This window comes from Chiroxiphia lanceolata, chromosome 6, assembly GCF_009829145.1.
Source record: "Chiroxiphia lanceolata isolate bChiLan1 chromosome 6, bChiLan1.pri, whole genome shotgun sequence".
NCBI classification, from domain to species: Eukaryota; Metazoa; Chordata; class Aves; order Passeriformes; family Pipridae; genus Chiroxiphia; species Chiroxiphia lanceolata.
In genome coordinates this window covers 1,423,156-1,450,302 of record NC_045642.1, presented here as the reverse complement: position 1 = coordinate 1,450,302, position 27,147 = coordinate 1,423,156, and the positions used below count along the sequence as shown (strand labels likewise).

Sequence of the window (27,147 nt, the reverse complement as noted above, 5' to 3'; positions counted from 1 at the left end):
ATTTGGAGATAGTGATTCCCCAGAGAAATACCAGTTATTGGTGAAGCAGCAGGGAAAAATAAATATCCTTAGCAGCAACACCCCTGGAAGCCCTCAAGGTGCAGTAGGGCAACTCTCCTTAAAAACATCTTGACATTGTGTAGGGGTTGGACTTGGATAATCCTTATGGGTCCCTTCCACCTGAGGATATTCTGTGATTACCCCATTTCACTGCTTCCCTTCAGAAATGCCACCTTTGGATGAGACTCATCCAGGCTCCATTTAAGGCAGTCGGGCATTGCCAAGAGCTGCTCCACGAGCACAGACGTTGTCTCTCCTCAGACCAGAGCTGCTCCCCACCTGACAAGCAAAGGCAGCTTATATTGCTGCCAAAGTGCTCCCTAAAAATTATATTTTATGGGAGTTCTTCCCTCTGCTCTGAGCCACAGGAATGGGAGGGAAACCACAGCACTGCTGAGACCAGAGCGAGCTCAGTTCTGGTGTAACACCAGAGCACACTCACTGCAGTTATTAGAAGTGTACAAGCGACTTCCAAAGTCTACCCCTTGGACTCCCATTGCTAAACAGAGTGTCATCTGTAGCAGGAAAAAATGAAGACTCTGGGAATCCTGAAGTTCTAAATCCACCCCACAACTTCAGCAATATACCCACAGTGTTCCGGAGGGAAACACTTGGGCAAAATTCGTGCTGAAGTTTAATGATAAATGTTATTTAACAGCTGCTTTTTGGGGAAAGGAGGTCGAGGTGAGGCCACCTCCCCTGTTCCAGGTGTTCGGAATGGGAGAACATCTGGAGCAGCACGGGCAGGTTGAGGATGGGGCACCGTGTGCACCTCCAGAGCTGCACAAGGGTGGGAAGCACAAGGGAGCCATCTGCAGAGCTCCCTCTCTTTTGAGAAACTAATTTATTCTGAAGTGGGGCCTTTCCTCGTCCCTTTCTCGGAGGGACGAGGGAGAAAAATGGGAAGCTAATTGCTGATTCCAGAACAATATGGCTGTGTCTGCCGGGCTCCAGCCTGGCAGCCCCGCGCCGGTTGGGCTTTTCCTCCCCTCATTAAGTGGGAAGAACAAACACCAAAGCCCCCACACGATCCCCAAAGCCTGGCCTGTTTTTTGGGAGAGGGACAACACCCAGGGCTGTGGACTGCCTGAACAGCAGCACCACGGGGACCTGTGTCCCCACCTCACAGTTTGGGCTGTGGCAGCAGCTTGCTGAGGTACCTGTTGGTAAAAGGGGTTGTGGGGGGAGCTGGGCCGGGAACCAGCAGGGGTTAAGGGATTGTCCCTCACAGCCCCCCTCACCTCCACAGGTATTGGGGTGGGAGAGGCACACACAGCTGAGCCAGTGCTAAAGGAAGGGGAAAGAGGATTTCGCCATCAGTGCGGGGAAAATGGGGAAAAGGATCTTTGCATTTCCTGACTCTGAGTTTCAGGAGTAAAGGCTGGATGTGTCCCAAAGGAGAATGGGGAAGAGCCCCAGCACCTCACTGCGGGGCGGGCTGGGAGAAAGGGTGTTTGCTCTGCGCATCCCAGGGCACACTCGGAGCTCTCCCACCTTCGGGAACAACTGTGGTGAGTTTTAAAAAGTCACAGAAAATCCAAGAAGAGGAAAAATCCCCCAGCAGTGCTGCAAGGACAGAGAAAGGCAACCTTGAGCTCCTGTGTCCGTGTGGCTTTAGCCCAAGTGGGGAAGCAGCGCATCCCTGGGAGTGCAACACTGGAGCTTCCTGCACACTCCCAAACTGATGGAGAGCTCCCATTCCACAGGCACAGGAGCCTAAGGAACAGCCTCAATCCGAGCAAGCTCACACACTAAAAGGAGCAGTGTGGAGGATCCTGCTCCGACTGGTTCCTGAGCCGGCCCTGGGGAAGGACTTGGGTGCAGGGAAGAGCTTGGCACGTGTGGGAGGGGGAGGATGGCAGGGCTCACCCTCCCAAACAGCTTTCAGGGGATAAACCCACCCTGGATCCCTGTAGTTAGGGCTCTGCATGGCCCCTATCTGGCTGTGGGGACAGGACTGGGGTAAAAGGTCTTTATTTCAGCACATCTCAGCTGCATCCTGTGGGTTTCCCACCTTTTCTGGGCATCTCCTCCACCAAGGAACATCCCCAAATCCAAACCAGCCTCCACAGCAAAGGTGCTGGTGCTGGACTGGCTCTCTTGGCAAAGAGGTGGGGTTTGGTGGGTCTCTCCTTTCCTTCCCCCTTCCAGGCCTGGCCCAGTAACTACAAAAGGCCGAATGAATCCCTGGTGGAGCTCCATGGACTGCCTTGGAATTCTATTACACCAAACAAGCAAATTGGCTGTGAGTGTTCGGGTCTGCAGCAAACCAGCTGTGGTTACACAGGCGGCTTCCTCCGAGATTTCTGTTTAAACATCAGCGTTTGCTCCTTTTTAGCTGGGTGAAATATTCCCCCTTTCCCTTCGGGAAAAGTCAGGAGGGATTCGGGTTGGAGGAGAGGGCTCTGCCAGCACAGAGGATCCTGTCACACAGGGTCTCATTATCTACCTGGAAAAATCCAGATTACTGTATTTGTGCCTCAGGGAATCATCTGCAGGCTTTTAGTGCTGGTGCCGCTACAAAGGTTTAATTTATCATTTATTTTAATGTATTTTAGTTTTAGAAAACTTGACACTGTTTATATCCAAAGATATCGTCTGTGAAGCAGCAAGTTCAGCAAGAGAAAGGAGATTGCTGTGTTGTATTTCTTATTTCACCTCTCACCTTTACACTTTAAAGTGCTTTAGAGAGGAATATATAATAATTTATTGATGGAGGCAAAAACAGAGGGACAATGGGAAGAGCTTGGTGGGGACCAGGACAGGCAGGAAGTGAGACTGGATTAATTAAAGCAGAAAACCAAGGAATGAGTTAAGAACATCCCTGAGTGTCACAGATGGAGGTGGATGTAGGTGTGGTGGATATGGATGTGCTTCAGTGTATTGCAAAATCGGGATTAAGAGCAAGGACTCTGCTTTATGAGCTGGTCCTGGCAGACAGTGACAAACTCCCGTGCACAGGAAGGATGAACGTCCTGCCTCGCGTTCCCAAGGTAGCCATTATTTTATGGAGTGTGATTCACAAAACCGGGGAGGCTGGAGGGATCACAACACAAAACACATGTCCCAGAAACCCAGGATGGGAAAGCAAACAGCAATTACGGGACCATCTGTGCTGCGGGACGGGGCTGCGGCGACCCACCGAGGGGTGTTGGGCTGGGGGCAGTGCCTGAGCTGTGCTCGGCTTGGGAAAATCCCTGGGAACAAACCCCTGGCTGCGTGTACGACTCCAGGCACTGACTTCTCTCCTCGTGCGGGATTAACACAGGAAAAACCCTAATAAGAAATCCCGAAGGCACCCGCTCGGCCAATCCGCATTTCCATAGGAAACAGCTGCATCAGCAGGAAATCTCCATCCCTCGCTCGTCTCCCTCAGGTGGGCGGGAGCTCCTGCCAGCACACGGACACCGGGACTGGGACATTCCTTGGTGGAGGGAACGTGTCTGCTCCTCCACGCTCCTGCCAGCACCGGACACAGGGACAGGGACACTCGGGTGTCCCAGGTGAAATCCTGGCTTAGGAGTCAAGTAGCCACGGAGCATCTAAATCCATCCCCCCCTGCCTGCACTGGGAGTGAAGGGGCACAGCCACCACAGGCACTGAAAGCCCCTCAGCACCCCCGGAGTCTCCAGGTGAGAAAGTTGGTTCAGAGTTGCACCCATTCCTAGTGTAGTTATTTTTCCATGTGAAAAGGAAATGTCACTGCTGGCTGCTTTACCCTCACCTTGGCCCCAAGCTCCCAAACATGCCCAGCACCCTGAGGCCCACCCAGAGTCCCACTTGAGTATGCTTTCAGTCCAGAGGGTTGTTTTTCACTCCTTATTTTCAGCAACACAAGGAGGGAATAACATCTCCGTGGGCTAATCAAGGAAAAGCTCCAAAACCCTCATTAAAACAATGACAACATCTCAGTGTCGGGGGAAAATACACACACACACACATCACCTGTTAACCTCTGCCTAATCCCAGGGGTTGGGGCTGAGTTTGAAGCTGCTGCACCTCCATCCTTCACTGGCCCTGCATCAGGCACCTGGAGGGAACCCTTGGAGTTTCCTTGTGCAAACCTCCCTCTTAGTGACGTGGTTAAAAGGTGGCCTTGGCAGTGCCGGGGGAACGGTTGGACTCCATGATCTTAAAGGTCTTTCCAACCTAAACGATTCCATGATTGTGTGATAATCCTATTAGCATTAACATGGGCTGTGTGGCTAAATCCTCGCATTCTGCACAGAAATGGAACCCCGGAGGGGCTGGCTTAAAATGACAAATCCTGGGAAAGGGAGAGGCAGGAGCAGAGGCAGGTTTGTCCGGGGATGGTGGCTCCTGTGGGAAGGAAACCAGGCAGTGCTCAGGGATTTGGAGCTGCTGGGGAGAGTTGTCTGGGCTGGGGTTGGAGGCACATCTGGAGGGTGTGCAATTAACTGGGGCAAACGCTGCACCCCGGGTGGGCAGCACCTCCTTCACCTCCCTTCCCAAACCTTTCATTATTCTTGTTTGACTACAATGAGAGAGGAAAAGGAAAGGGGAAAAGGAAGGATCTGTGCCCCATTTCCTCCAGCCTTTGAAGCAGAGGGTGGTTTTTTTGGGACATGGGCTCCACGGGGCCGGCAGGGGCCGGATCATGGAGCAAATGGCGGCGCTGTGGGGTGAGCACGGGGAACCCCGGCACAGACACACCACGGCAGGGGAGGAACAGCCATTCCCAAGAAGCTGGAAAACAGGCAGAGCCACCACGACCAGCTGTGCTGAGGTCCCGCCCACGTGTCCCATGGCAGGGTCTTCCCGTGGGATGGGCTGAGGGATGTCAAGGGTGGAGGATGATGGGGGAGCTGCCGCAGGGCAGGATTTGTGCCCTGTGGCCACAGCCCTGGGCTCAGCCAGAGGCTTATCCCAGCGCCCTGGCTGCTCTAGCCCTTGCAAAAATAGTCATTAACCCCAATATCCTCATTAAATACTCACGTGAGGACTTGCACTCCACCAAAGTGTTCCCACTCTTCTGAGACGTGAAGGTACCCGGAGTAAATGGGACTTTAATTCAGGAGATCCTGGATAATACTGATCACTCTTGGCCTCACATTTAATGACCTGTTTATTCCTCCAAAGTGTCCAAGAAGTGAACTGGTGGCAGAGTCTTGCTTCTGTCCCGGCTCAGAAACCCCCACAGGGTTTCTCAGGTTTTTCTCAGAAACCCACTCAGCCTGAAAACCAACCCGACTTAGACAAGGTGGGCTGTTCCCACTGTTTGGACAGAGCCTTGGATCAAAACCCATGTATTCTGCTATTACTATTCATTATTCCCTCCAGTGGTACCCTGGATGTTTGAGCTGGGATCTGCCTAATCCCGTAAAGCTCGGCTTCTCCTCGTGCCAGAACGGGGAACAAAGTCATAATTCTCCTTCCGCAGCCTCCCCGGCTGTTGCCATGGGAATGATGCAATGTTCCCCATTCCCGGGGCTGCTCTCCTGCCAGTGCAGGTAGGAGAAGCCACTTTCCCAAGGGAAGAGTGCCCTGGATTGAGTGCTGTGCTTTGACAGCCAGGGAGGTTCTGGATCACTCCATCAAAGGACAGCACTGTGCTCACAGGGGACCTGGTTTCCTTGTAGACCCCAACCTGTGCCTGGGCTTGGGCAGGATCTAGTGGAGAGTTTGGAAGTACAAAAATCCCCTCCAAAATAAGCCCTGGATGTGCTGAGGATGCATTTGGGTGCGAGGGGCTGGTGGGGCCACACCCTCCCATTGCTGTGGTCAGGGATTGCCCCAGCCCTGCTTTATCCCCCCAAAAAAAGGGGGGAATCAGGGCACTGGCCTGCTTGGGATGCTGGTGCAGGTTCCATCCAGCCCCCATCTCATAAAAGCATCTTTTCAAGCTCATTTGAGGAAAAGTTGCTAAAAAGTGTCACTTACGGTGTGAAGTTCCATTTTCCCTGGGGGAATTTGGACCTGGATGAACTTTCTAAGCTAAAATGGGGAGCAAGACAGGTCCCCACAGACAATGGGAGCCTTGTCCAAACCTGGAGAGATAAAACTGATTAAAAGTCACCCCCTTTTTCTTTCCCTCCACTCGTTTGCCTTCTAGAAACCCCAATAAAACCAAGGCCCTAAATCCATAGATGGCTCTTTCCTTCCTTAAGGCTTCAAACCTTAATCTGAAAATCCCATCAGTGCTTGTTTACCCCTATCCTTTTCCCTAAATTTGGGTCTGAACATGTGGATTATCTCTGCACAAACCTCACTGTTTTGTTCCCCAGTGTGTCAAAGCCTGTGCACCCTTGGACCATCCGGATCGGTGCCTCCCCACTCAGCAGTGAGGGTTGGTGGTGCCCAAGGAAATCCTTCCTGCTGCACAGGCACTGGATTTGGAGAACTGAGCAGTTCCTCTCTTTAGAACAATGTCCTTTTCCAGGGAGATTGAAGGCAGGGGATCAAATAGGATGCTGGTGTGGGGGGAAGCCCCTCACAGCCCTGCCAAAGGCTGGAGCTCAGTGGTGGCCCCCGGGAGAGAACATTCCAGTGAGCTGTGCTGCACGGGGGGGGGGCTGTGTCCAGCCCAAACAGCCTGCTTTCCTTCCCAAAATGTCACACCAGGCCTAAAACCTTCCTAAAGTCAGGATATGTCCCATTTGCGGCTCCTTCCTCATCCGCTCACCCGGTTTCCTTGTCAAAGAGGGGAATTTGAGGGGTTTGATGTGACAAACCCAGGCTGGCTCTTTCATCCCCTGGTTATCTGCCAGGTACCTCAACAGATCTAAAACCCCCCGTACTCCAGGAGCTTCCCAGGCATCAAAGCACAGACGAGCGCTGGGTAATCCCTTTGGTCTCTTCCTCTTTACGTTTGGGAAGAGGAGTAGGAGTCCTCTCTCCTCCTCTATGGGGCGGGATGTCTGATGGCTCAGAAATCCCCGGATCACAAAGCTCTTCAGCACCAGCAGCGCCGGATCCTGAGGCACAGATCCAACCTCCCCTTTCCCCCCGTCAGCCCCCTGCCCTCCCTCCTGCTCCTCTGTCCCTGCTCCACACCAGTGATGGAAACTGGGTTAACAGATGAAAGAGGAATTGCTAAAGCAAATATTTTCTTTCCAAAGCTCTCTTGGTTTGCTACAAACACAGGGAACCGCTGTGGAGAACCAACGTGGTTTGGAGGGTTATGGCTCCGTGGTGAAAACAAGGACTGGGGACACCCCACCCCTCAGAAACAACCCCCCAGCCAGAGGAATTCTGTGGCAGCAACAACAGAGCAACAAAACCCGAGGAGCAGCGAGTGTGAGATGTTCCCCTCACTTAACATCCACCCCAGAGCAGTGAGGATATAAAAATCCCCGCAGCCTTTGGGAAAACGGGGGAAAAAAAGCCGCGATTTGCACACCGGAGGGGCTTTAAATCCCAGGAGCGCTCCCGGCGTCTCTCTCCTCCCGAGCCGACGGAGCCGGGGCCGCCTCTCCAGCCCGGCTTTGCCGTGATTATAATCCCTAATTCCTGATTTTGCCACCTGCACTAGGTTTCATGAAATTTTAAAGCTAATGCTGTGCCAAACTCCAATGGCAGCGGAGCAGATGTTTAAGTGCAGCCGAGGATGAATAAATGATGGGGCTCGTGGCTGCACGGTGAAGGAGGGAGAGGCTGGATGGCTCCAAGTGGGGAGATAATTGATTTAAATGGCATTGTCCGCTGGAGTCACCTGGGATCAGCTCTTCGGGCACAGGCAGAAGAGACGCAGCAATTAAAGGCCCTGCCCTGATGACAGCAGTGACTTGCCCGTGTGCAGTCCCTGCTCAGCCTCTTCTTTTTGGCTGTTGTGTGCATTTGTACCTCGATATCAGGCAGGGAGAGGAAAATGAGGCTGGTTCTGGTCTTAGTCCACCTGTTTGGGTTATCCCGGGATGCTGGGAAGGAGGTCGATGCCATATGGAAGAACCTGCAGAGGGAATATGTTAAGCATTAAAAAGCTTTTTAACTCCCCAAGGAAAGGCATAAGAATCATCGATGATTGGACACCAACTCCTGACCCAGCAGCACCAAATTGTGTTTTTTAATCACGAGATGAATCAGAAATAACAGTGACTCAGAAGCCCACGGGAGTTTTTGCTCTTCTCTGCTACAGACAACCCTGATGACCCCGGGCAAGTTCCTTCAGCCCTCAGCACAGCTCGGTCCCTTCCAAGGGGTGAGGTGCTCACCCGGCAGGGGGAAATAGATTCCCTTGGCAGACCCATGGAGGTGACTATTCCCTTGCTAGTCCACGAGCCCTCTCTCCCCAAAGGACCCTGCAGCTGGTCCTGCTCTGTGCCCTCCTAGAACATGGGTTTTGGGGGTCAGTGCCACTCCTGCCCTCGCAAACAACAGCCCAGAGGTGGGACCTGCCTGAACTCGCAGCGTTTTTCACATTTCACCAAAAACAGCTCTTTTGCAACTCAAACCCGCCCTGCTGTGGCACGTTGGCTTTTCAATCATCTGCTTGCCTGTGGCTCCTGACAGCTCCTGGCAGGAGCTCCGTGCTGGAGCGCAGCCTCCCTCCATCACACCTGGCTCGGGAGCAAAGGCAAATCAAGCAAAGAGCAGGAGGCAAAGGATTCCTGCCCCTGAGAATCACTCCGAGGATGTTCACCTCCAGCCTGACCCAGGGCCGGGGGCAGAGGAGGGTGGACCTGACATGCTGCTGGCAGCAGTTTTGGGGAGCTCAGGGGTGCTGAGGTTCTGACCTGTGTGCAAAGGACACCGGGCAGAACGGGCTCCATCCTGCCTGTGGCTCCCAGCAGATGCTGCCACAGAGAAAACAGAGATGAAAGGGGTTTTCTAATAACAAAAGCAGCCTGTGGAAGCTGCAGGGAGGCTGCTGGTTTTCCAAGTCATGCTTAGTCATCATAGAAGAGGGTGGGTTCCTCTTCTATGGCAGGCAGCCGCCTCCTCAGGAGAGAAACCAGTCCCAGGTCCCAGGTGGATCCTGGCTGCTCCCACGGGCACAGGGATCCCTGGGGAGGGACTGACATCACATCTCAGCAGGGATGCGAGAGCAAGGGCTGCACCCAGAGCAGGGGATGGTCCCTGTAAAAATCCAGGAAAGACAGTGCCCTTCCCAGCCTCGAGTGTCACACGCCCTCGTGGTCCCCCCGGGAAACGTCAGCTCTGGGGAACACCAGCCCCGGGAGGGCACGTTCAGTGCCCGATGTGATGCCAGCTCCTCGGGGAAGCTCCCAGAGCTGGGAGCTTCAGCTGTACCCAAGGCAAAGAAACCATCCCTGGGCATTTCCCAGGCAGGTCCCATCGGTGGGGACAGGGCCAGGCCACCCCCTTGGCACAGCCACCTCTCCTCGTGCCAGCAGGAGCACCCGAGCACTAAATCACATCAAGGACCCCGCTGGGCTCCAAAAATAACCACTCGCTCTTCTCCTCTGTGTCGGACTCACCAGGCAGCTCCTGCTTTTTCCTTTCCTGCAGGTCTTGAGCTTCTTCAGGCCAGCACTGGGCTTGTTTTCCCTGTGGAGAAGCTGTGCGTTTGCTGTGCGTTTGCTGAAGCCCCAGCACAGGGGATGGTTGGCCCACGGCGGGAGCATCGATCCAGTACAGCCCTGCAGACACTCGGGGCACACAGGCTGTTTCCATCCCTCCAACAGCTGCAGGAAAACGCTCCCACCTCTGTTCTGGGAGGCAGCTGCAGCAGAGGGCTGGAAAATCCCCCCCGGGCAGTCCCGGCTCCGACACCAGACAGCCCCAAGAAGGAGGGGGCAGCCCCTCGATCCACTGAGACACCTCCAGAAACTCCCTGTTCCCTCTCTGCCCTGCTCCGTGTGGGAAGATCCACATCGAGTCCATCTTGTCCCCCAGCTCAGAGCACTGAGTGCCATATCCAGTCGTTCCTTGGACACCTCCAGGGATGGGGACTCCACCACCTCCCTGGGCAGCCCCTTCCAATGCCTGACAGCCCTTTCCTTGAAGAAATTCTTCCTGAAAAGAATCCTTCCTCTTGCCTGGAGGACATCAGTGGAGAAGGGCAGGGTGTCCTGCAGCAGCACTGCCTCAAAGTTTTGGGGGAGACATCACCCCCCCTCATTGTGGCAGCTCAGGGTTGGAGCGAGGAGGAGCTTGGGGAGAGCTCGCGTTCTTCAGGGGTTCAGGATCACCCCATTTCTCCTAGATCCCTCCGGATTGACAGATCCCCACACCTCCGGGTCTGCCTGGAGCTCCACGTGCCGAGGGGAGCCGGCTGCTGTCCCCCCTCCCCCGGCAGCTCCCTCCTCCCGCCGGCGCTGGGCCGCTGCCATTCCCTCTGGCGAGCGCTGCTCCAGCCTTTTTCCCCCCATTCAGGCTGACAACTGGGCCTCAGCATCAGCTGCTTGTTGCTCAGCATCAGCCTTTCAGCAAACAGCAGGTGCAAGCGGGGCGACCCCGGGCTGTGCTACAGTAATCCCGCGGCCCCCCCGCGCCTCCCCTGGCTCAATATTGTCCCCTCGGCTCAAGAATGTTTTTGTCTCCCCTTCACAGTTGTGAATTCTTGTATAGATTGAAAAGAAATCTCTTTCTGGTCTTGCTGCGGGGCCGTGACTGGGAGGAGCGGGTGCCTCGCTGCGAGGGCGGCGTGGCCGGCGCGGCTGTGCGGGAGGAGCGGGCAGCTGCCGCCGGGACACGGGCATGGAGCGGCCGCCGGGACACCGGGACCGTGTCCTCTCTGCCTGCACCCGTGGCCGCGGGTACACGTGGCTTTGTGGGCTCTCGCTCCCAGCCTGGCAGAGAAACCGGCTCATCACCCGCATGTGGGGACACAGAGGTGGCACAGCAGCAGGTCCCTTTCTGTCCCCCGTGTTTAACGCTGCCCGGAGCCCCGGAGGGGCCTGAGAGGTGAGTGGGATCTAAATGGGCAGAGGTTTTGGAATAACACAGCGCGCTGGGCTGCAGGAGGGAGGCGGGAGCCTCTGCAGGGATGGAGCAATGAGCCACACGCCGCTCAGGCACCACCACAGGGCTCGGCCCCAGCACAGCCCCGCACAGTGAAATCAGGACTCGCTGACACTTTCGTTATGTGTCACCCTGTACTGAAATCACTCAGAGCCCAGCACGGGAGGGAAACACCATCTCCCCACGGGTTGTCAAAGCCTCACTTCCCCTCATGGAGCAGCTCCCCAGGCAAGAAACCGCATCCTCTGCCCCACAAACACACAGCCGCGAGCTCGCACACGCTGCCCCCAGCACGGGCTGAGGGTTCCTGCCCGCCCCTGGAACGGGCAGTGACACAGAGCAGCCGGGAATCCCATCTGGCAGCCCCAGCAGGACTCAGGAGGGGTTTTTGGATGGGAAAGCACGGCAGCCAGGCCCCTGTGGAGGAGCGGGGACAGCCACTGCCCTGCCCAGGGTGCTGTGCAAACGCGGGGCCCTCTCCCACATCCTGCACCTCTCGGTGTGGTTTGACCTTACTCAGCGAGGTTTGCTGTAATCACAGCCCAGCCGTGGCTCCCCAGGCCCAGGGGCTGGAAGCCCAGGTGGCCCCACTGCGGCCCAGACCCTCCACAGCAGCTTTTCCCTCGCAGACACATTTTAACACAGAAGTCCCTGGTGTGTTTATACAGCAAACAGCTCCCTCACACTGTGGGCATCCCCAACACCACCAGCCCCTGCTTAACTCCAGTTCTGGACATGGCTTGGAGGAGCTGTGCTCCCTTCTGCCCCAGGCAGCACAAGGCAGGACCCCAGAGATGTCACGGCCCATCTTCTCCACTACATCTTTTACTTGCCTTGGCTTTCTGCGTCAAACACGGGCAGTGCCCCAGCTCAGCATGAGCCCAGTTTTTCTACCTCAGGTTGGCTTTCCCTGCAAACAGCTCCAGAAGAGGACTCATGGAGCAAAAGGGATCAATTAAGGAACAAGTTACAAACAAGTTCCTGACAGCACTGGCGTGAGGAATTTACCACAGCTCCTTGCACGGGAGGAGCTGAAGAGAGCAGAGCTGCAGCGCCTGTGGCAGAAGGACACAGTCCAGCCCTTCCTGTGCCCAAAGCACATAAATTAACTGCTGACCTGTGACACCGAGCTGGCTGCTGCAGGACAGGGGCTTCACCCAGCCAAAGAACCTGGGAACAACTCAGAACCGTTTCACTGAAAGGTTCTGCTGGGCACAGGTTCTCCCTCCTGCCTTCCCCAGCACAGACAGCATTTCTGCATTCCCAACAATCTATGAGCCACTTCCTTATAGATCCCAGAATCACTGAGGTTGGAAAGGCCCTCCCAGCCCATGGAGTCCACCCTGTGCCCAGTGCCCACCTTGTCACCCAGCCCGGAGCACTGAGTGCCATGTCCAGTCATTCCTTGGACACCTCCAGGGATGGGGACTCCACCACCCCCCTGGGCAGCCCCTTCCAATGCCTGACCACCCTTTCTGTGAAGAAATTCTTCCTGATGTTGAGCCTGAACCTCTCCTGGCACAGCTTGAGGTTACATCCTCTCTTCCTGTCACTTGCTGACCCTCCTTCCAAATCCCACACTGCTGAAATAAACTGTGTTACCTTCATGAATAATTCCCTCTGCTCTCCGTGCCTCCTCTGCTCAGTGGCCAGCCAGCTGCACACAGGGCAAGGATCTCGAAAAGCTGGGAAGATGCAGCACATCCAGCCCTGCCACCAGCCAAGGGCTGTCAGGCCAGGCCAATTTCCATCACAAATCCATGGCAGACACGGTTGGATCATGCCCAGAGGCACAGCACTCTGTGTGTTCCCTGTTAGCTCTGCTGCTCTCCAGAGGAGGCCCGAGGCACAGCCCACATGGATCACTGTAAATGTATTTATTTTAAATGAGAATTAGGGGGAAAAGCTGTGGTTGGGAAGACAGAGGGAGGGATAAGCAAGGAAAGCAACACTGTACCCGTTGCTGCCAGCTCAGGAACCAGAACCAGATCCTGCACTTCCCTCTGCTGGGACCCCCTCCAGGAGCACAGGCCACAGCAAAAGCTGATTTTATTAGTGTAGCACAAATATTAACCCCCTTTTCCCCCAAGAAGCCCTCCCAAGCCCTTCTTTCCAGCCCCTTCCCAAGGCAACTGTGGAAGGGAGTGAGATTTGAATAACACAACCCTGCTGAGGATTTATGAATCTCTCCCTCCCCTGTCCTGTGATCCCTTAGACATTGATTCATTTTACCTTCAACTCCAAGGTGCTGATCAGCCTGGAAAGTGAAGGCATTATTAAGTATGTGTATTAAAATCAGGCCTCTCCAGTGGTAGAGGACAGGTTTAAAAATCTCCAGGTCCCTTCCACCTAGAAAAGCTATTTTTAACAATCTGAATCTCACACCACCCTGTCGTGGCTCTGACACTCCTTGGAGAAGCTCCTCTGGCAGGAATGGATGTTAACAGTGGTCCAGGAATTGTGCTGTGATAAAACATAAATGTCTGGTTATGGGAGTAAATTCTCACAGCCCTGTACAACAGTGCACTGAGTGTTTCCCACGTGCACCTCAAGGTTCACTTCCACAGCATTTGGTGCAGCTCAGGATGATATTCCTGACAGGCCACCTCTGTCCACACCCTGTCCAGAGATTTAGGCTGAAAATTAAATCCTGGGATGCTTCCCAGGTGAAGGCCCACTGAGACTCAGTAAATACCAAGTTTAGGAAGAAGGTGCTGCCACCAGGACTTGAGATGCTCTTTCTGGCTCTTTGTGACTTTCATAAACTCCTGGTGACTTACCTGGTGACTGAGGGAAGTGAATTTTCTTCAATCTGTGGCATTTTAAAATTGTGTGTCAGTCTGTCCCCTGGTATGGACAGGTGTGAACTACAACCACAAAATACACACACTTCAAGGTGATTTCTGTTAAAACTGCTGGGAGTTGCCTATACGGCAACTGTTTAATTCATTAACTGTTCAATCATATTTCCAGCATCCCATTTTGATTTGTGATTCACTCTTTAAAGCTGGCAGGACACTGTGCAATTTCCTTTAACAAAGCCAAATCAACCTCAATCTGCTGTACAAAATATACACTGGGATCACCCCCAAACACCCTGCGCTCGCTCCAGCTGGAGGTGGAGTGTGAGGACAGGCTTTGCCAAAACAACAACCTTCAGAGAACAAAACCCCAAAAAGTCAACTCCTCCTGCCTGCTTCATCCACAGATGTCACAATACAGGTCTGATTGTCCCCAGAGCGATGGATGGTGGCACCTCTGAGGGAATGACCCGGTGGGAGCAGTGGGCCAGCACAGCAAGGACTCAGGGCTGCACCAAAATACCTCCAGAAGCAGCCGGAATAAGAGAAGAATTCTGCAAATAGAATGGAATTCTGCAAACAAACAGACGTTGGATTTAAGGAGGCTTTAGGAACCAGCACCTAAAACACTGCCTGTGCACGGATGATGCTGAGCATTGATGAGCAGCCACCCCACGATGCTGGCGTCGAGTTCCCAAAATGGAAGGCATTAATCCCACTGGAAAGGCACAGTGGGAAGTTCCACCTTCCAGTGGCAACAAGCTAAATGCTAACTGGTTAATGGCACTTTTGGAAAAGAATAAAATTGCTCCCTCCTTGTCCATTTTGGCTTTTTTGGGTTGACTTTCTGTGCTCAGCAATGGCTGCACAGCCCTCGCCAGCCTGTCCTGGTGGGGGGACAACCCTCGGCCCTGCAATGCTGAGGATCAACAGCTCAGGAACAGTGTGAATCAGGACGATCACAACGAGATAAAACCCTTCTCCTGCCATGCCACCCTCTCATCCCTTTGTCCCAGCCCACTCCAGCAGCTTTTGTTGCCAGAGCGGGTGGAGGGGAGTCCGTGGGTGGCAGTGCCAGGATGGCAAGCAGGAACCAGTTGTGCGCTCCAGCCTCGTGCCCGAGGCCTCGTGGTGCCGGCGCTGCCCCCGCCCCGGGGCCGTTACTGGAAGGTGGCGTTGAAGGCCCTGCCGATGATGAGCCTGCGCACCTCGCTGGTGCCCGCCCCGATCTCGTAGAGCTTGGCGTCGCGCAGGAACCGCCCCATGGGGTAGTCGTTGATGTAGCCGTTCCCACCTGCACCCACAACAAGCCAACGTCAGCCCCGGCCCCCATTCCAGGGGCGGAGGGTGGGGCAGGAGAGACAAGAGCTCTCCGGAGCCGTCAGGGACTCACCCAGGCACTGGATCCCGTCCAGAGCCACCTGCGTCGCGCACTCTGCCGAGTACAGGATCACCCCGGCGCAGTCCTGGGGGACACAGGGGACAGTCAGCAGAGGGGTCCCCTGCTGCCCTGACCCTGCCATGACTCTACACCTGCTAAGAACCCTGAACACCCGATCCCAGGGCACAGGGGACTGCAGCAGTGTCCCTGTCACTGCACAACACTCGTGGCAGGTCCATAAATGCCGCATAAAGACAGAAAGAGGAGAAAAAAGAGATCAAGAGAGCAGCAGGGGAGCTGGCCTCTCACAGACGCCCATCAAACCCACAGGAGACCAACGTGAGTTGATGTGGGATGCAGAGCTCTGTGCTCCCGCTGTTTAACACTCAGTCTCCTCCTCTGACAGAGGTGTGGTGGCATTGTGGAGGTGACAACACCTCCAACGACTGCTCCAGCCCTTACAACAGCCAGGAGAGGTGTTTGGGCTTCCAATAAACCCCTACTGATGCTGCTAAAGCTGTTGCCTTGTAGAAGGAGGCTTGCTTTTCATTTGGGAGTGGAAAATGGCCCTTTGGGCTGTGAGGGCTCATTGCAGAGAGCCTCCCCCCAGGCCGGGCTCTGGGACCAGAGGAATTGCCCCAGGACAGCCGGGCCGGGCGGGAGCTGAGCTCACCTTGGCATTGAAGTGGCCCTGGTCACAGGCCTTGGCCACGTTGTAGACGTACTGCCGGCACGCCATGAGCCGCGTGTACATGTCTGCCATCTTCCCCTGCATGAGCTGCACACACAGGACACACTCAGCACAGCAGTTAACAGAGGGAGGGGGTCACCCATCCCCAAACTAGATGTGGGAAAGGACACGGATCCAGCAGCCAAGAGGGAGCTGGAGGCTCTCTTAAGTGACAGACTCCCAGATATCGGCCACAGTCCCTCACCTCCCACAGCAGCCTGAGGGGAGCAGGCTCAGAGATCCTTTTGCCTTCTCACCACATCTCAGAATCCCGGAATTGTTTGCATTGGAAGGGACCTTAAAGCTCACCCAGTTCCATCCCCCTGCCATGGGCTGGGAACCTTCCACTAGGCCATCATCACATCATGCAGCCCAAGCACAAACCCCATGCAAAGCCCCCCTCCCCACAACAAAGCTCTTGGTCTTCCCATTCTAAAGAGAAAAGAGGACAAACCTTCCTAACTCCTCCTCTGCCTCACCTGGAAGTGGCCAATTTTCTGTCCAAATGCTTCTCTGACGTGCAGGTATGGAATTGCGTGGTCAAGGACAGCTTGCATGAGCCTAAGAAAAGCACAGGTATGCAGGACAAGGGAAACAGCAGAACTAGTCATTAATAATGAGTTAGCTTTGGAGGCATAACCCAAGGCAAAAAGATTCTCACAGCTAAATGGTATCCTGCTGCCTTCCTACAGCTCCACTCAAACAAGGCTGAGAATAAAATCCAAAGGTCTCATATTTCTCCCTGGTGCTTCTTTGGGACATCCTGTGATAAGGTCTGGCCTTGGAATTCAGGGACTGAGACTTGGAGAGCTTTCTCACAACCACAGCCAGGACAGTTTGTGCTGCCTCACATCTCCAGAGCTCCCAACTCAAGAAATACCAGCCAATGCCATAAAAAAAGCACAGGCAAGAACAAGGAGGGGAAAAAAATCTTCCTCCTGCTTTGTGGAAGTTGGTCTTTCCACATGAGGATTAGTCCAGAGAGACCACTCGGGAGGACAAAATGAGTGGGGTACAAATAGTTACTGGGGAGTTTAAGAACTGAATAAACGAAGCACAAACCACTGTGCGACTCTCTGGATAATGTGTCAGATTTTAAGGAATGAGTAATGCAAATGAGCTGGTTATTCCCAGAGTAATCCACACTGGAGGGATACACAAGCCAGCAATTGGGGACTGAGGCAGATTTACCACCTCTGGGAACCAATCTTTTCCAAAGCACCCTCCAGGAGAGTCCAGCGGAGCAGCTACACCGGTGCTGGTGTCCTGTGCTGGTTTGGGCTGGGATACCCCACAGGATGTCCCTGCTCCTGCCTCCTCTGCACCTTGCTTCCTTCCCATGGCTGATCCAGCCTCTTCTCTCCTGCTGCCCCAGTATCCCAGTTCTCCATCCAGGACACATCCTACTGAGAGCTGCAGCCCCTGAGGGGGCCCCACTGGGCCTGGTGGCCCCCCAAGACCCTTCTGGCCTTACAGCCCATCAGAGATGACAGACCCTTACCCCAGGGGCCCACCAGACAGCACGAGCCTCTCCAGGTCCAATCCACTCATCAGGACGTAGACTCCTTTGCTCAGGGCCCCCAAGACATTTTCAGCTGCAAAGGGCAGAGGAAAAGTGATTATTTATGTGCAAAACTCAGCCCAGCTGCTGTCTGAGGACCTGTGTTTGTCTGAAGACCTGTGTTCTCCAGGGCTTGGAGAGACCAGAGCTGGTGGGAGGTGTTCCTGCCCATGGCAGGGGGTGGAATGGGATGACCTTCAAGGTTCTTTCTGACCCAAACCAGTCTGGTGTTCTACGAGAAAGGACTGAATATCCTGCAGTCACATGAAATGGCTTCAAACTGGTTCAGCTTCTAAGGCCAGAGATCAGAAGGAGCACTAATGGCCAGAGTGCCAAGTGTGTTCACTTCCAACACTGCAATGATGAGCCTCTCCATGTTACCACAAGATGGAAATCCCGTTTCCATGAGAACACGCTGCTCCCTGCAGATGATTCCTGGGAGATGATCAGAGGACTGGGGCACTGGCCTTTCTGATTTCAGAGTAGAGGGATCCAGCATAGTTAGAAATGTCAGGTTTCAGCTGAAACTCTTCTACTTTGGCTTTTGGTGGTGTATGGGGAGCAGGAGAGCTCCTGGCTCTGCAGATGTGCAATCCTGAATTTCATGATTCTGGATAAGACATCTCCACTTGCTCTAGAGAGGCTGGAAATTTTCTATCAACAAAAATAACCACTGGCATAACAAATATTGCTATTACAGAGGCCTCTGCTGTACTAACTAGTGGGGTAAGGATGGCCATTTTCAGGCCCTGACCCCAAAAGAACTCCATGTTACAGGTAACCCAAAAGCCTGTTGGAGAGTCTCCATTGACAAAACCTTCCAGGAAAAGCAGCTCACCCACATATGAAATGGGAGCTCTAATGGGAACAAGTTTCCTGGGAAGCCTCAGCAAGGCTTTGGAGAAGCAGTGGTTGAGAGGTGGGTCCATGAGGCCGAAACAGCAGTGACCTGACAAGGGATGTGCTCCCTCCCTGCAATCCAGCAGACTGCACTTCCAGTTCCACCAGCTCCCTTGGAGGCAGATAAGATCTGCAAAGCTCTCTGGGTCACAGGCTGAACATGGGTGTAATTAGTGATCCAACTTATCTGATCAGGCAGGAAACCTCCCCAACTGGAACCCAACTCACCAGGGATCTTGCAGTCTTCAAAGATCAGTTCACAGGTATTAGACCCTCTCATTCCCAGCTTATCCAGCTTCTGGGCTGTCCTGAAACCAGGTGTTCCCTGAAAGTCAAGGCAGTAAAAGCACAGTTCAAATCTCAATTCTGACAGACTAAGGAAAGTCACGAGAGGTCTGTGAAATTCCCCTGACCACAGGAATACGTGCAGGGTGCCAGGAGGGAGTCAAAGGGAACTGGGACCTAGAACAGGTCTAAGTGCAAGTGCAGAGAAACACCCCTACATGAACCCTGTGCACCCATTTTCTAATGCACATAAATACTATATAAATGAATTGGACAGCTGCCAACACAGCCCCTCCTACAGCAAGGGATGAAGCTCTGCCAGTAACTGAACCATTCTAATCACCAGGTTAAGTCCACCAGAAGGTTTACTGATCCCTGAGATTTTATATTCTTTTATTAAAGGTTCCTTTTCTATTTCTCAGGCAGAAAGCAGTTTGTCTTCAAGCAAGGGGCTGACAGTTCTAGAAGGAAAACCAGCTGGCTTTAAATGAGGCAGTAAGGGATTGAGCTTTAACAACCTGTGGGAATGGCTGAACCCACCCTCTCCACGATGAAGGCGGTGATCCCGCGGGAGGCCGGGACTGCGGTAATGTCAGTTTTAGCATAAACAATGAGCACATCTGCATCCGGCCCGTTGGTGATCCAGAATTTGTTCCCGTTCAGAACAAAGTAGTCTCCTGCAAGCCAAGAGATGAGATCTGTTAGCTCACAACGGAGCAACACCAATATCCCCACTCTGTGTGTTCCCAAACAGGATTCACAGAATCCCAGAATCATTTAGGTTGGAAAAGCCCTCCAAGTTCATCAAGTCCCACCTGTGCCCCATCCCCACCTTGTCCCCCAGCCCAGAGCACTGAGTGCCACATCCAGTCATTCCTTGGACACCTCCAGGGATGGGGACTGCACCACCTCCCTGGGCAGCACAGGACAGGCCTCACCTTTCTTATCTGCTTTCAGCTTCATGGACACGACATCAGAGCCAGCGTTGGGCTCGCTCATGGCCAAGGCCCCGATGTGCTCCCCGCTGATCAGCTGCAAGAAAACACCACCATAAGCTAAAGGGGGAGAGCAGCAGCACTGTTTGTTCCCTCTTTACCCTCCCTGGCTGTTTTCCTGCACTGGGCCCCCACAGCCACTGTTCTCTGCAGGAACAAAACCCAGAGCCGCCGTTCCCGGCACAGCCTGAGCAGGAGCTCCCTCGTGCTGTGCTCAGGGAACAGAACCACATCCCAGTGGGATGAGATGACTCAGCTCTGCCTGAGCTAGACAAGCACAGCCCTGCTTGCACAACACACGAGGAAGGTGCCAAAGAACCACGCAGGCACCATATGCCTCTGCCCAGCTCCTGCCTGTGCTTTGTGCTGCCCTTTTACACAAACAGCAGTTGGGGAACACAAGAGGCCAACGAGGGGGTGAAAAGGGCTGGAAAAGTTGTCCACAATGTTTTCACAGCCCAATCCCCCCACGCTCACCCCACAATGGCAGATGGACACCCTCCTCCTGTGCCTGCTCATACCAGGCTCTGGCTTCCTCTTCACTGTTATTTCATTCTGCCCTTTTCTCCTTGCCTTTTTGCCCTCCCTGTGTACTTTTATCCATCCTCTCCCCGTTTTGATCTCTATTTTTCCCTTAAAAAACAGATTCAATGCCTAAGGTATGTTCAACCAATTCAAACCATCAGCGCACCACTACGGAAGTTTTCATGATCTGCTCAAATCTAGTGAAGCACCTCTAAGTGCTCTGTCAGGAACCAAGACAAGTCAGAGCTGAAGTGGGTGCACATCTCATGGAGGGGCTGAGAATGAGGCATGAAAATACACCTGAGCAACGAGGGCAGCTCGGGGTCACACATCTGCAGGGTGCACAGTGCTTTGAGGAAGGGACACTGCACTTTGCATGCAGCTTAAATCAAGTGCCTCGTGCTGATCCTTTTACTGATAATCTCAGTGGCTCATTCAATGTGCTCATTGCTCTTCCATGCATTTAAAAACTGAAATTCATTTAACACACTGGAATCGTGAACATCAACACCCCAAATGATGATGGAGTTTCACATGTAGTTAATTAGCAGGCAAGCCAAGCGTTTGGGCAGTGAGAAATGGAGAACATAAGATAGGAGAGCAGTGGCTTTCACTCAGAGGTCTCAAAACAATTTGGGAACTTGGAAGAACATCACCAGTGCCACCTCAAAGCCTCTTTTAGTCACATAGCTCCAGACCTGCAGACCTGGAGCTTGGCATGGGACGAGGTCAGTGTGGATTAACAGGACAACAACTGACCAGCTACAGGAGTTTGGCAAGTTCGGTAATTCCCAAGGTTTGGTGCCTGAATTCCGCTGGTGCTTCAGGTATCGCACACTGTGAAAGACACCCACCCCTGCAGCCCAAACTCAGCTGCTTCCCAGCTTTCCCCCCGCTCCAGCCACGGACCTTGGGCAGGTACTTGTGTTTCTGGGCGTCGTTGCCGTTGCGCACGAGCTGGTTGATGCACAGGTTGGAGTGGGCGCCGTAGCTGAGCCCCACGGCCGCTGACGCGCGCGAGATCTCCTCCATCACCAGCACGTGCTCCAGGTAGCCCAGGGCAGAGCCCCCGTATTCCGCTGGGAAAGAGGAAAGACCTCCCGTTACCCGCCACGTGCACGAGAGCCCAGGGCTGGGCTCGGCCTCGGCTGAGATCCAGGACACTTGGAATGGTTCTGGGTCTGTCACTGTCCCTGAGCCGGGCGCTGCTGGCTCTCCCCATCCTCTCTGGATCTCAGTGCTCATCCTCAAGGCACAGGGACACTATTTCTTCAGCATAATCAACCATTTAGTTGTACAGCACAGTTGATATGCAGAACACGCACAAGGACACATCCCAAATATACTGACACTGCACAACGAGTCCTTTTTGTCAGCCATCCTCAGGTGCAACCTTCATGTGACCATAAAGGTTAAATCACCAAGAGCAACCTCTGTTAGGTGAGCAGACAAAGGAACACAGGCAAGGTTTGTGAAGTCCACATGTGCTTGCCCCCAAACAAGAGAGGAATCCTCAAACTGTTAAAAAAATGGGGCACTAAGGACTTTTCTGAGCCCACAAGTGTGCAGGACACCAGAATTTTGATGAGTGGCCGATTCAGAAGGAGAATGATGCATAAGTGTAACTGCTGTGAATTATACAAGGAATACGTAATTCACCAGTGACAAAAATGTGGATTTCAAGAGAGGATGAAGTGAGACAGAGCAGCACTGAGAGCCCAGCTGGGCACACTGAGTTGAGCCTAAAACTAGTGGTAAGGGTTAAGGTCACACAGTAGAACAAGGAGAGGGAAGGTAGTAAAAAGAGAAGGCTGAGAAATGTATAATGGCCTTGAGCAGCTAACAGCCTACACAAATATTTAGATATATACCTACCACACTTTATCTACACACAAATACAGTCCCTTCCCAGCCTAAATGCTTTGTTCTACAGTAGGAAGCAAGTGGTTGTACTGCTAAGGGAAGAGCTACATCAGGACACAACCACTGAGCAGCAGCGGGGGAGGAAACCCAGGAACACTTACTCATCACCAATGTGAGGGCTGCAAACAAGAGCAACAGGGGTAAGAGCAAATCTGTCTGTGTGCTCAGGGTGACCAAAGGGCTGAGCTTGGAGAGGTCCCAAATCCCTCAAATGAACCCCACAGCCACTGGCACCACGTGCAGCCTTTCCTCCCACTCGACTCGTTTTGACTCCTGCCTTTATCTGCAGGGCTCTTCGTCCTCTGGAGTCTCCTCTCTCTACCACAAACCAGAGTGCAGGGGTTTGCTCTCCCTATCCTAAAAGATGGGGCTAACAGTTTGTCATATATGCCAAAACAATACAGTTTTTTATTAATTCCTATAAAATGGCTGGATTTGGTGCTTTTGCCTCAAGAGAGGCAAGGTAACTGTGAGCAGTCCTGATCCAGGATTGTTTTGCCCTGCAAGAGGAATAGGAAAATGATCCTGCCAGACTCCTCTTCATGTAACAGAAGCCATGGTGTGATTTAGAATGTATATTCTGTATACATGACATACCTGTATTAGTGTTCTGTGGTAAGCACATATTTGCATTTCTTAACTTAACACTTCATAAAATAAATGGGAAATCACAAACAACATAGCTTTCTCAGTTTTCAGAAGAAAACAAACAGCACTTATTCAAAATGCTCCTTTAATAGGCTTGATCCACCAGTGCCCAAATATTTAATTGTGTATGCCCATGTAAGACTCCACGCCATCTCCACATCCTAAATCCCAGGCTCCACCTCCTCCAACATATCTGACGTCAATAAAGAATCACACAAGTCCACAATCCAAAACAAGGTGGAAAATCCTGGGTGTAGGAGGGTTTGAGAGGTAAACCTTTGAGATAAAGGACAGGACTCATGAGGGGATGGCTCACTGATAATGAGGGAAACTACTGTAAGCCTTGGGCACAACATCAGAGGAGAAAGAAGGGAAGAGGGAGAAAAACCAGGAGCAGCAGTAAATGGGGAAGAGGAAAGGGAGAGAAAGCAGAAATGCAGAGTCTTCTAGCACTGAGAGAGGCAGAGGCATTATTTTGACATTGCTATTCAGCTGGATCCTGCAGAGGCCTTTGCACAGCCACATCTAGAAAACAGATTTGTCCACTGGGAAAGAAAGGCCCCATCAGCCCCTTTTCTCCACTCAGGGCTTCTCATTCCCCTGCCCTGCTTTCAGCATGACCACACTCATCTGTAACATTCATTAGAACACTTGCACTGACCTGGACAGGGCTCAGTAAGATTTACCCTCATTTTCTTCTGGCTGTGGTCAGCTCTCCATTAGTTATCTCACCTTCTCAGAGCATTAGTTTAGACCCTTTAACTTCTCCCATTACAAATGAACACTTGTTCATGGATACTTTTACCTCTAGCTCTCCTTCTTCCAATCTTGCTTCGTTATCAGAAATGCACAAACGTGTTTGAGGTGCACACGTTACACCTGGAGAAACCATTTCTGAGCAGTGCTTTTAAATGGTGACAGGCCATTCTGTAACCATCCAGAAGTCTGATGAGGAAAAAGGATTTGGACCCAGAGAAGGATAACAACAGTTTGTAAAGTTTTTTTAAAGACACAGTGATGGGATAGAATGGATGTCACATCAGAGACAAGGCTGCTATGGACTGGAAAGCGAGAGTTTAAGTGGTCTCTCCCAGCAGGAGGTAAAAGGTAGGAACAGACTTACCAGGAGCTGTGATCCCCAGAACTCCCAGTTCTCCAAGTTTCTTCCAAAAGTCCTACAAACACAGAACAAGGAATGAGCCCACACTCGCAGTCAGGGCATCAGCACAAAAAGTTTCCCCAGAGAGCTCACTGGAAACATCAGTTTGTCCCTGGGACATCACAGGAATGAGGTAAATCCATCAATACCTGTCGCTCCCGCAGTGCAGCTCCAGCCCTGGGGCTGAGAACTCAGGCAGGCCTGAGGACACAGGTTGTGCTACATGTGGGAGGAGCTGGTGGAATTCAGTGAATATTCACAGGGCTAAAATTACTTCTGGAAGGACAACTCCTAAGATGCGAATCTTTGCTCACTTTAAGTAAAATTTCAGTGAAATAGCGTAAGTTCTCCATGACTAAAACCCTGGAAACAGGAAGAGCTGCTGTGAGCTGGCACTTTAAAATCACTTCTTCCAGTGGTTTTTCTCTATTCTTCTTCCAGTAAAATGGGAACTGGCAACTAAAGGCAAGGAAGCCTCCTTGGGAGAGATTAAAAAACAGGAATGTTACAGCCACGGTGTAACATAGAAAAATGGTCCTCCCCACTGAGGATCACAGGTATCCTGGTGGGACCATCTCCCTGCTGCTCCTTTCCTCTGCTACACGATGGACACCCAGGGGAGCTCTCCCCACATGGCCTCTGTGTCCAGCAATTAAGGTAATTATCAGGAGTAATCTCCAGAGAATCCAAAGAGTATAATTCAACAGCTCTGGATGACACCTGGAGTGCCAGGGTAAATTTACACACTTCACTTCAAAGCCACACATATATCCCTGGAAATGTCAACATGAGAAGTCTGGGACATCCTGGCACATGTTTAGAGCTTTTTGAGTCTTGTGGAGCTTATGAAAACCAACAGTCAGATCTCTTGTTTCCAGCAGTCAAAGCACCCCGTGGCACAGAACTCGTCGGGTTTATGAGGAAGGCAAGTTTCAGCTGGACAGTCAAACCCCACGTCTCGGCAGTTGCACACAATATTTTCATGACAAGTCTGAGAGGAAACTCATGTCCAAGAGAGACACTGAGCCAGGAAAACACAAAGTACGTGTTGGGGAAGGAGCCTGAACAGAGCTGAGCAGAAACCCCATGGTAAGAACCTGAACAAGACCATTACCTGTATTTTTTATTATTACCTCTGGGTTCTGCCCCAGGGTGATGAAAATTGGTAAAAAAATGACAAAAGAGGAAATCATAAAAAGGTTCTCCGTGGCTTTTAAGTTTGAAAAGCTAATGCCATGTTCCTGTGGTGTGCACTGGGATTGTCTGGACTAAGGTGCAGATCCAAGAACCCCCTTTTCCACACATACACATGGAATACTTGCCCGCATGCCTTTGAATTCATTCTCCTGGTCAATCTGTTGAGCCTTTGGAGCCAAATGCTCTTGGCAGAACTTTGTCATGGTCTGTCTAAGCTGGGAGAAGAGGGGAGGAAAAACACACATATTGCATCTCATCAATACATCCTCATCTTCCCACAGGTCCTGCCAACATTCCCCTGCCAGGAAACTCCAGCATCCCAAACCCAGAAGCACAGGACCATAAACAAATCCACAGTTCAGTTTACTGGCTGGAATACCCCATAAAAGGGTCATTGGTTTTAGTCTTTTAAAAAGGAGCTGAAATACTTAAGTTCATCTCAGCATTTACCTTAATCTCACCCCAACATGAGAGAATGTTCCTGAACTCCTGCTTGCACTGGGGTTTTGGGGCATGTTTTTGGGTAGGGAACTTTGAAAGCAGGGGAACTGCACTTATAAGGTGGTAACCCCAAACAGTGGCTGATTATAGTGCCATTTAATTACCTGCAGATGCCTATAGTAATTAGAGAGGCTCATTAAAATGTGTCCATGTATGAAACTGGAATTCCATTATCTATCCTACTATTTTCTACAGAGGGCAAGTTTGATAGAGCCAGGTATGTTCATTGATCCAAGTGTTAAAAAACTCAAAATCTTTTTCTAAACTTTAAATACATACTTGAATTATATACATGAATATACTTGAACATATACATGTATTCTGCAGAAGTCTATACACAAACTAAGAAATTATACACACTTCAATAATGAAGTGTCTTTAATACAAAGATTTAAAACTTTTGCCTGTATATTATGGCAGAATTTAATGATCCCTTTTTTATCTTTTTTTGGTTCTTTATTCTCACAAATTAACGCTGGTGAAGGAACAGTTTTAGAGACTGAAACCCTGTGCTGTTTAACCAGCACCTGTATGAGGAGCAGGAGCAACAAACCAAAATATGCCCACACTTCCCTGTCACCGAAGCATTCTCTTTCTTACAATAAAGAGATATGTTAAATTTCCATAGCCACATGGACTCCAGTACCACCAAACAAGCTTTCTCCCCACTGATAGATTTAAAAACTTAAAAGAACCCCAAAACCCACATTAGATACAGAACAAAGAATATGCTGAGTTGGCAGGGACCCCTAAGGATTAAAGTCAACTCCTGGCCCTGCACAGGACACCCCAACAATCCCACCCTGTCCCTGAGGGTGTTGTCCTCGAGCTCTGGCAGCCTTGGGGCCATGACCACTGCCCTGGGGAGCCTGTTCAGTGCCCAACCACCTTCTGGGGGAAGAACCTTTTCCCAATATCCAGCTTAAACCTCCCTTAGCACAGCTCCAGCTGTTCCCTGAGTTCTGTCACTGGTCACCAGAGCAGAGTTTGGTGCTGCCCATTGGGAGGGAGTTGTAGACTGTGATGAGGTCTAAGAACTATTGTCCTAAATCTTTAGGTGCTCCGTTGGGCAGAATGGGCTGGGAGAACTGCAACTCTTCTTTTGAGAGAATCTGATGAGACCCAAGTGATTTGTTCCTTCGGTGACCACGTTTCCGGAGACGACTCGCGATGCAGGAGGCCCAGCGTGGTCGCAGCGGCCGTTTGCCCGGTCGGGGCGGTGTTCCACGGCGAGGACAGCAGGTGCTCCGGGCGGGAAAGCCCGCGCGGGCCACGTGTCCGGGGCGCGCCAGTGCCGAGCGCCGCGCCCCCCCCTGCGCGCACGGCGATTGGCCGGTGCCCGCCGCTTGCGGCCAATGGGCGCGCGCCGGGCCCGCCACACCCCCCCGGGCGCGGATTCCCGGCCCGGCCCGGCCGGTACCCGGCGCTGCTCCGCGTTCAGCCCGTACCTGGCGCTGCTCGGCGCTCAGCCCGTTCACCGTGTCGTCCACCGCCAGCCCCGCGCCGCCCCGCCGCAGCACCGTCGCCAGCGCCGTCCGCGGCCGCCTCGCCCGGCCCGCCGCCCGCCCCAGCACCGCCGCCGCCATGGCCGCTCCCC

At 52.5% G+C, this 27,147-nt stretch overlaps 2 protein-coding genes across 2 annotated transcripts in view; both read right to left on the bottom strand.

The window, feature by feature from the left end:
- Positions 1–27,147, bottom strand: part of LOC116787990 (deleted in malignant brain tumors 1 protein-like) — a 499,349-nt gene that overhangs the window by 117,513 nt on the left and 354,689 nt on the right. The gene's annotated exons all lie outside the window — the stretch shown is intronic.
- IVD (isovaleryl-CoA dehydrogenase) lies at positions 12,807–27,136 on the bottom strand. Its single transcript, XM_032690965.1, has 12 exons — positions 26,999–27,136; positions 25,175–25,264; positions 23,817–23,868; positions 21,032–21,201; positions 19,541–19,634; positions 19,143–19,279; positions 18,546–18,642; positions 17,358–17,451; positions 16,336–16,417; positions 15,800–15,904; positions 15,139–15,211; positions 12,807–15,039 (listed from the first exon to the last, which is right to left on the bottom strand). Exons 1-12 carry the CDS (start codon positions 27,134–27,136, stop codon positions 14,906–14,908), a joined length of 1,266 nt encoding a protein of 421 aa, XP_032546856.1. The 3' UTR covers positions 12,807–14,905.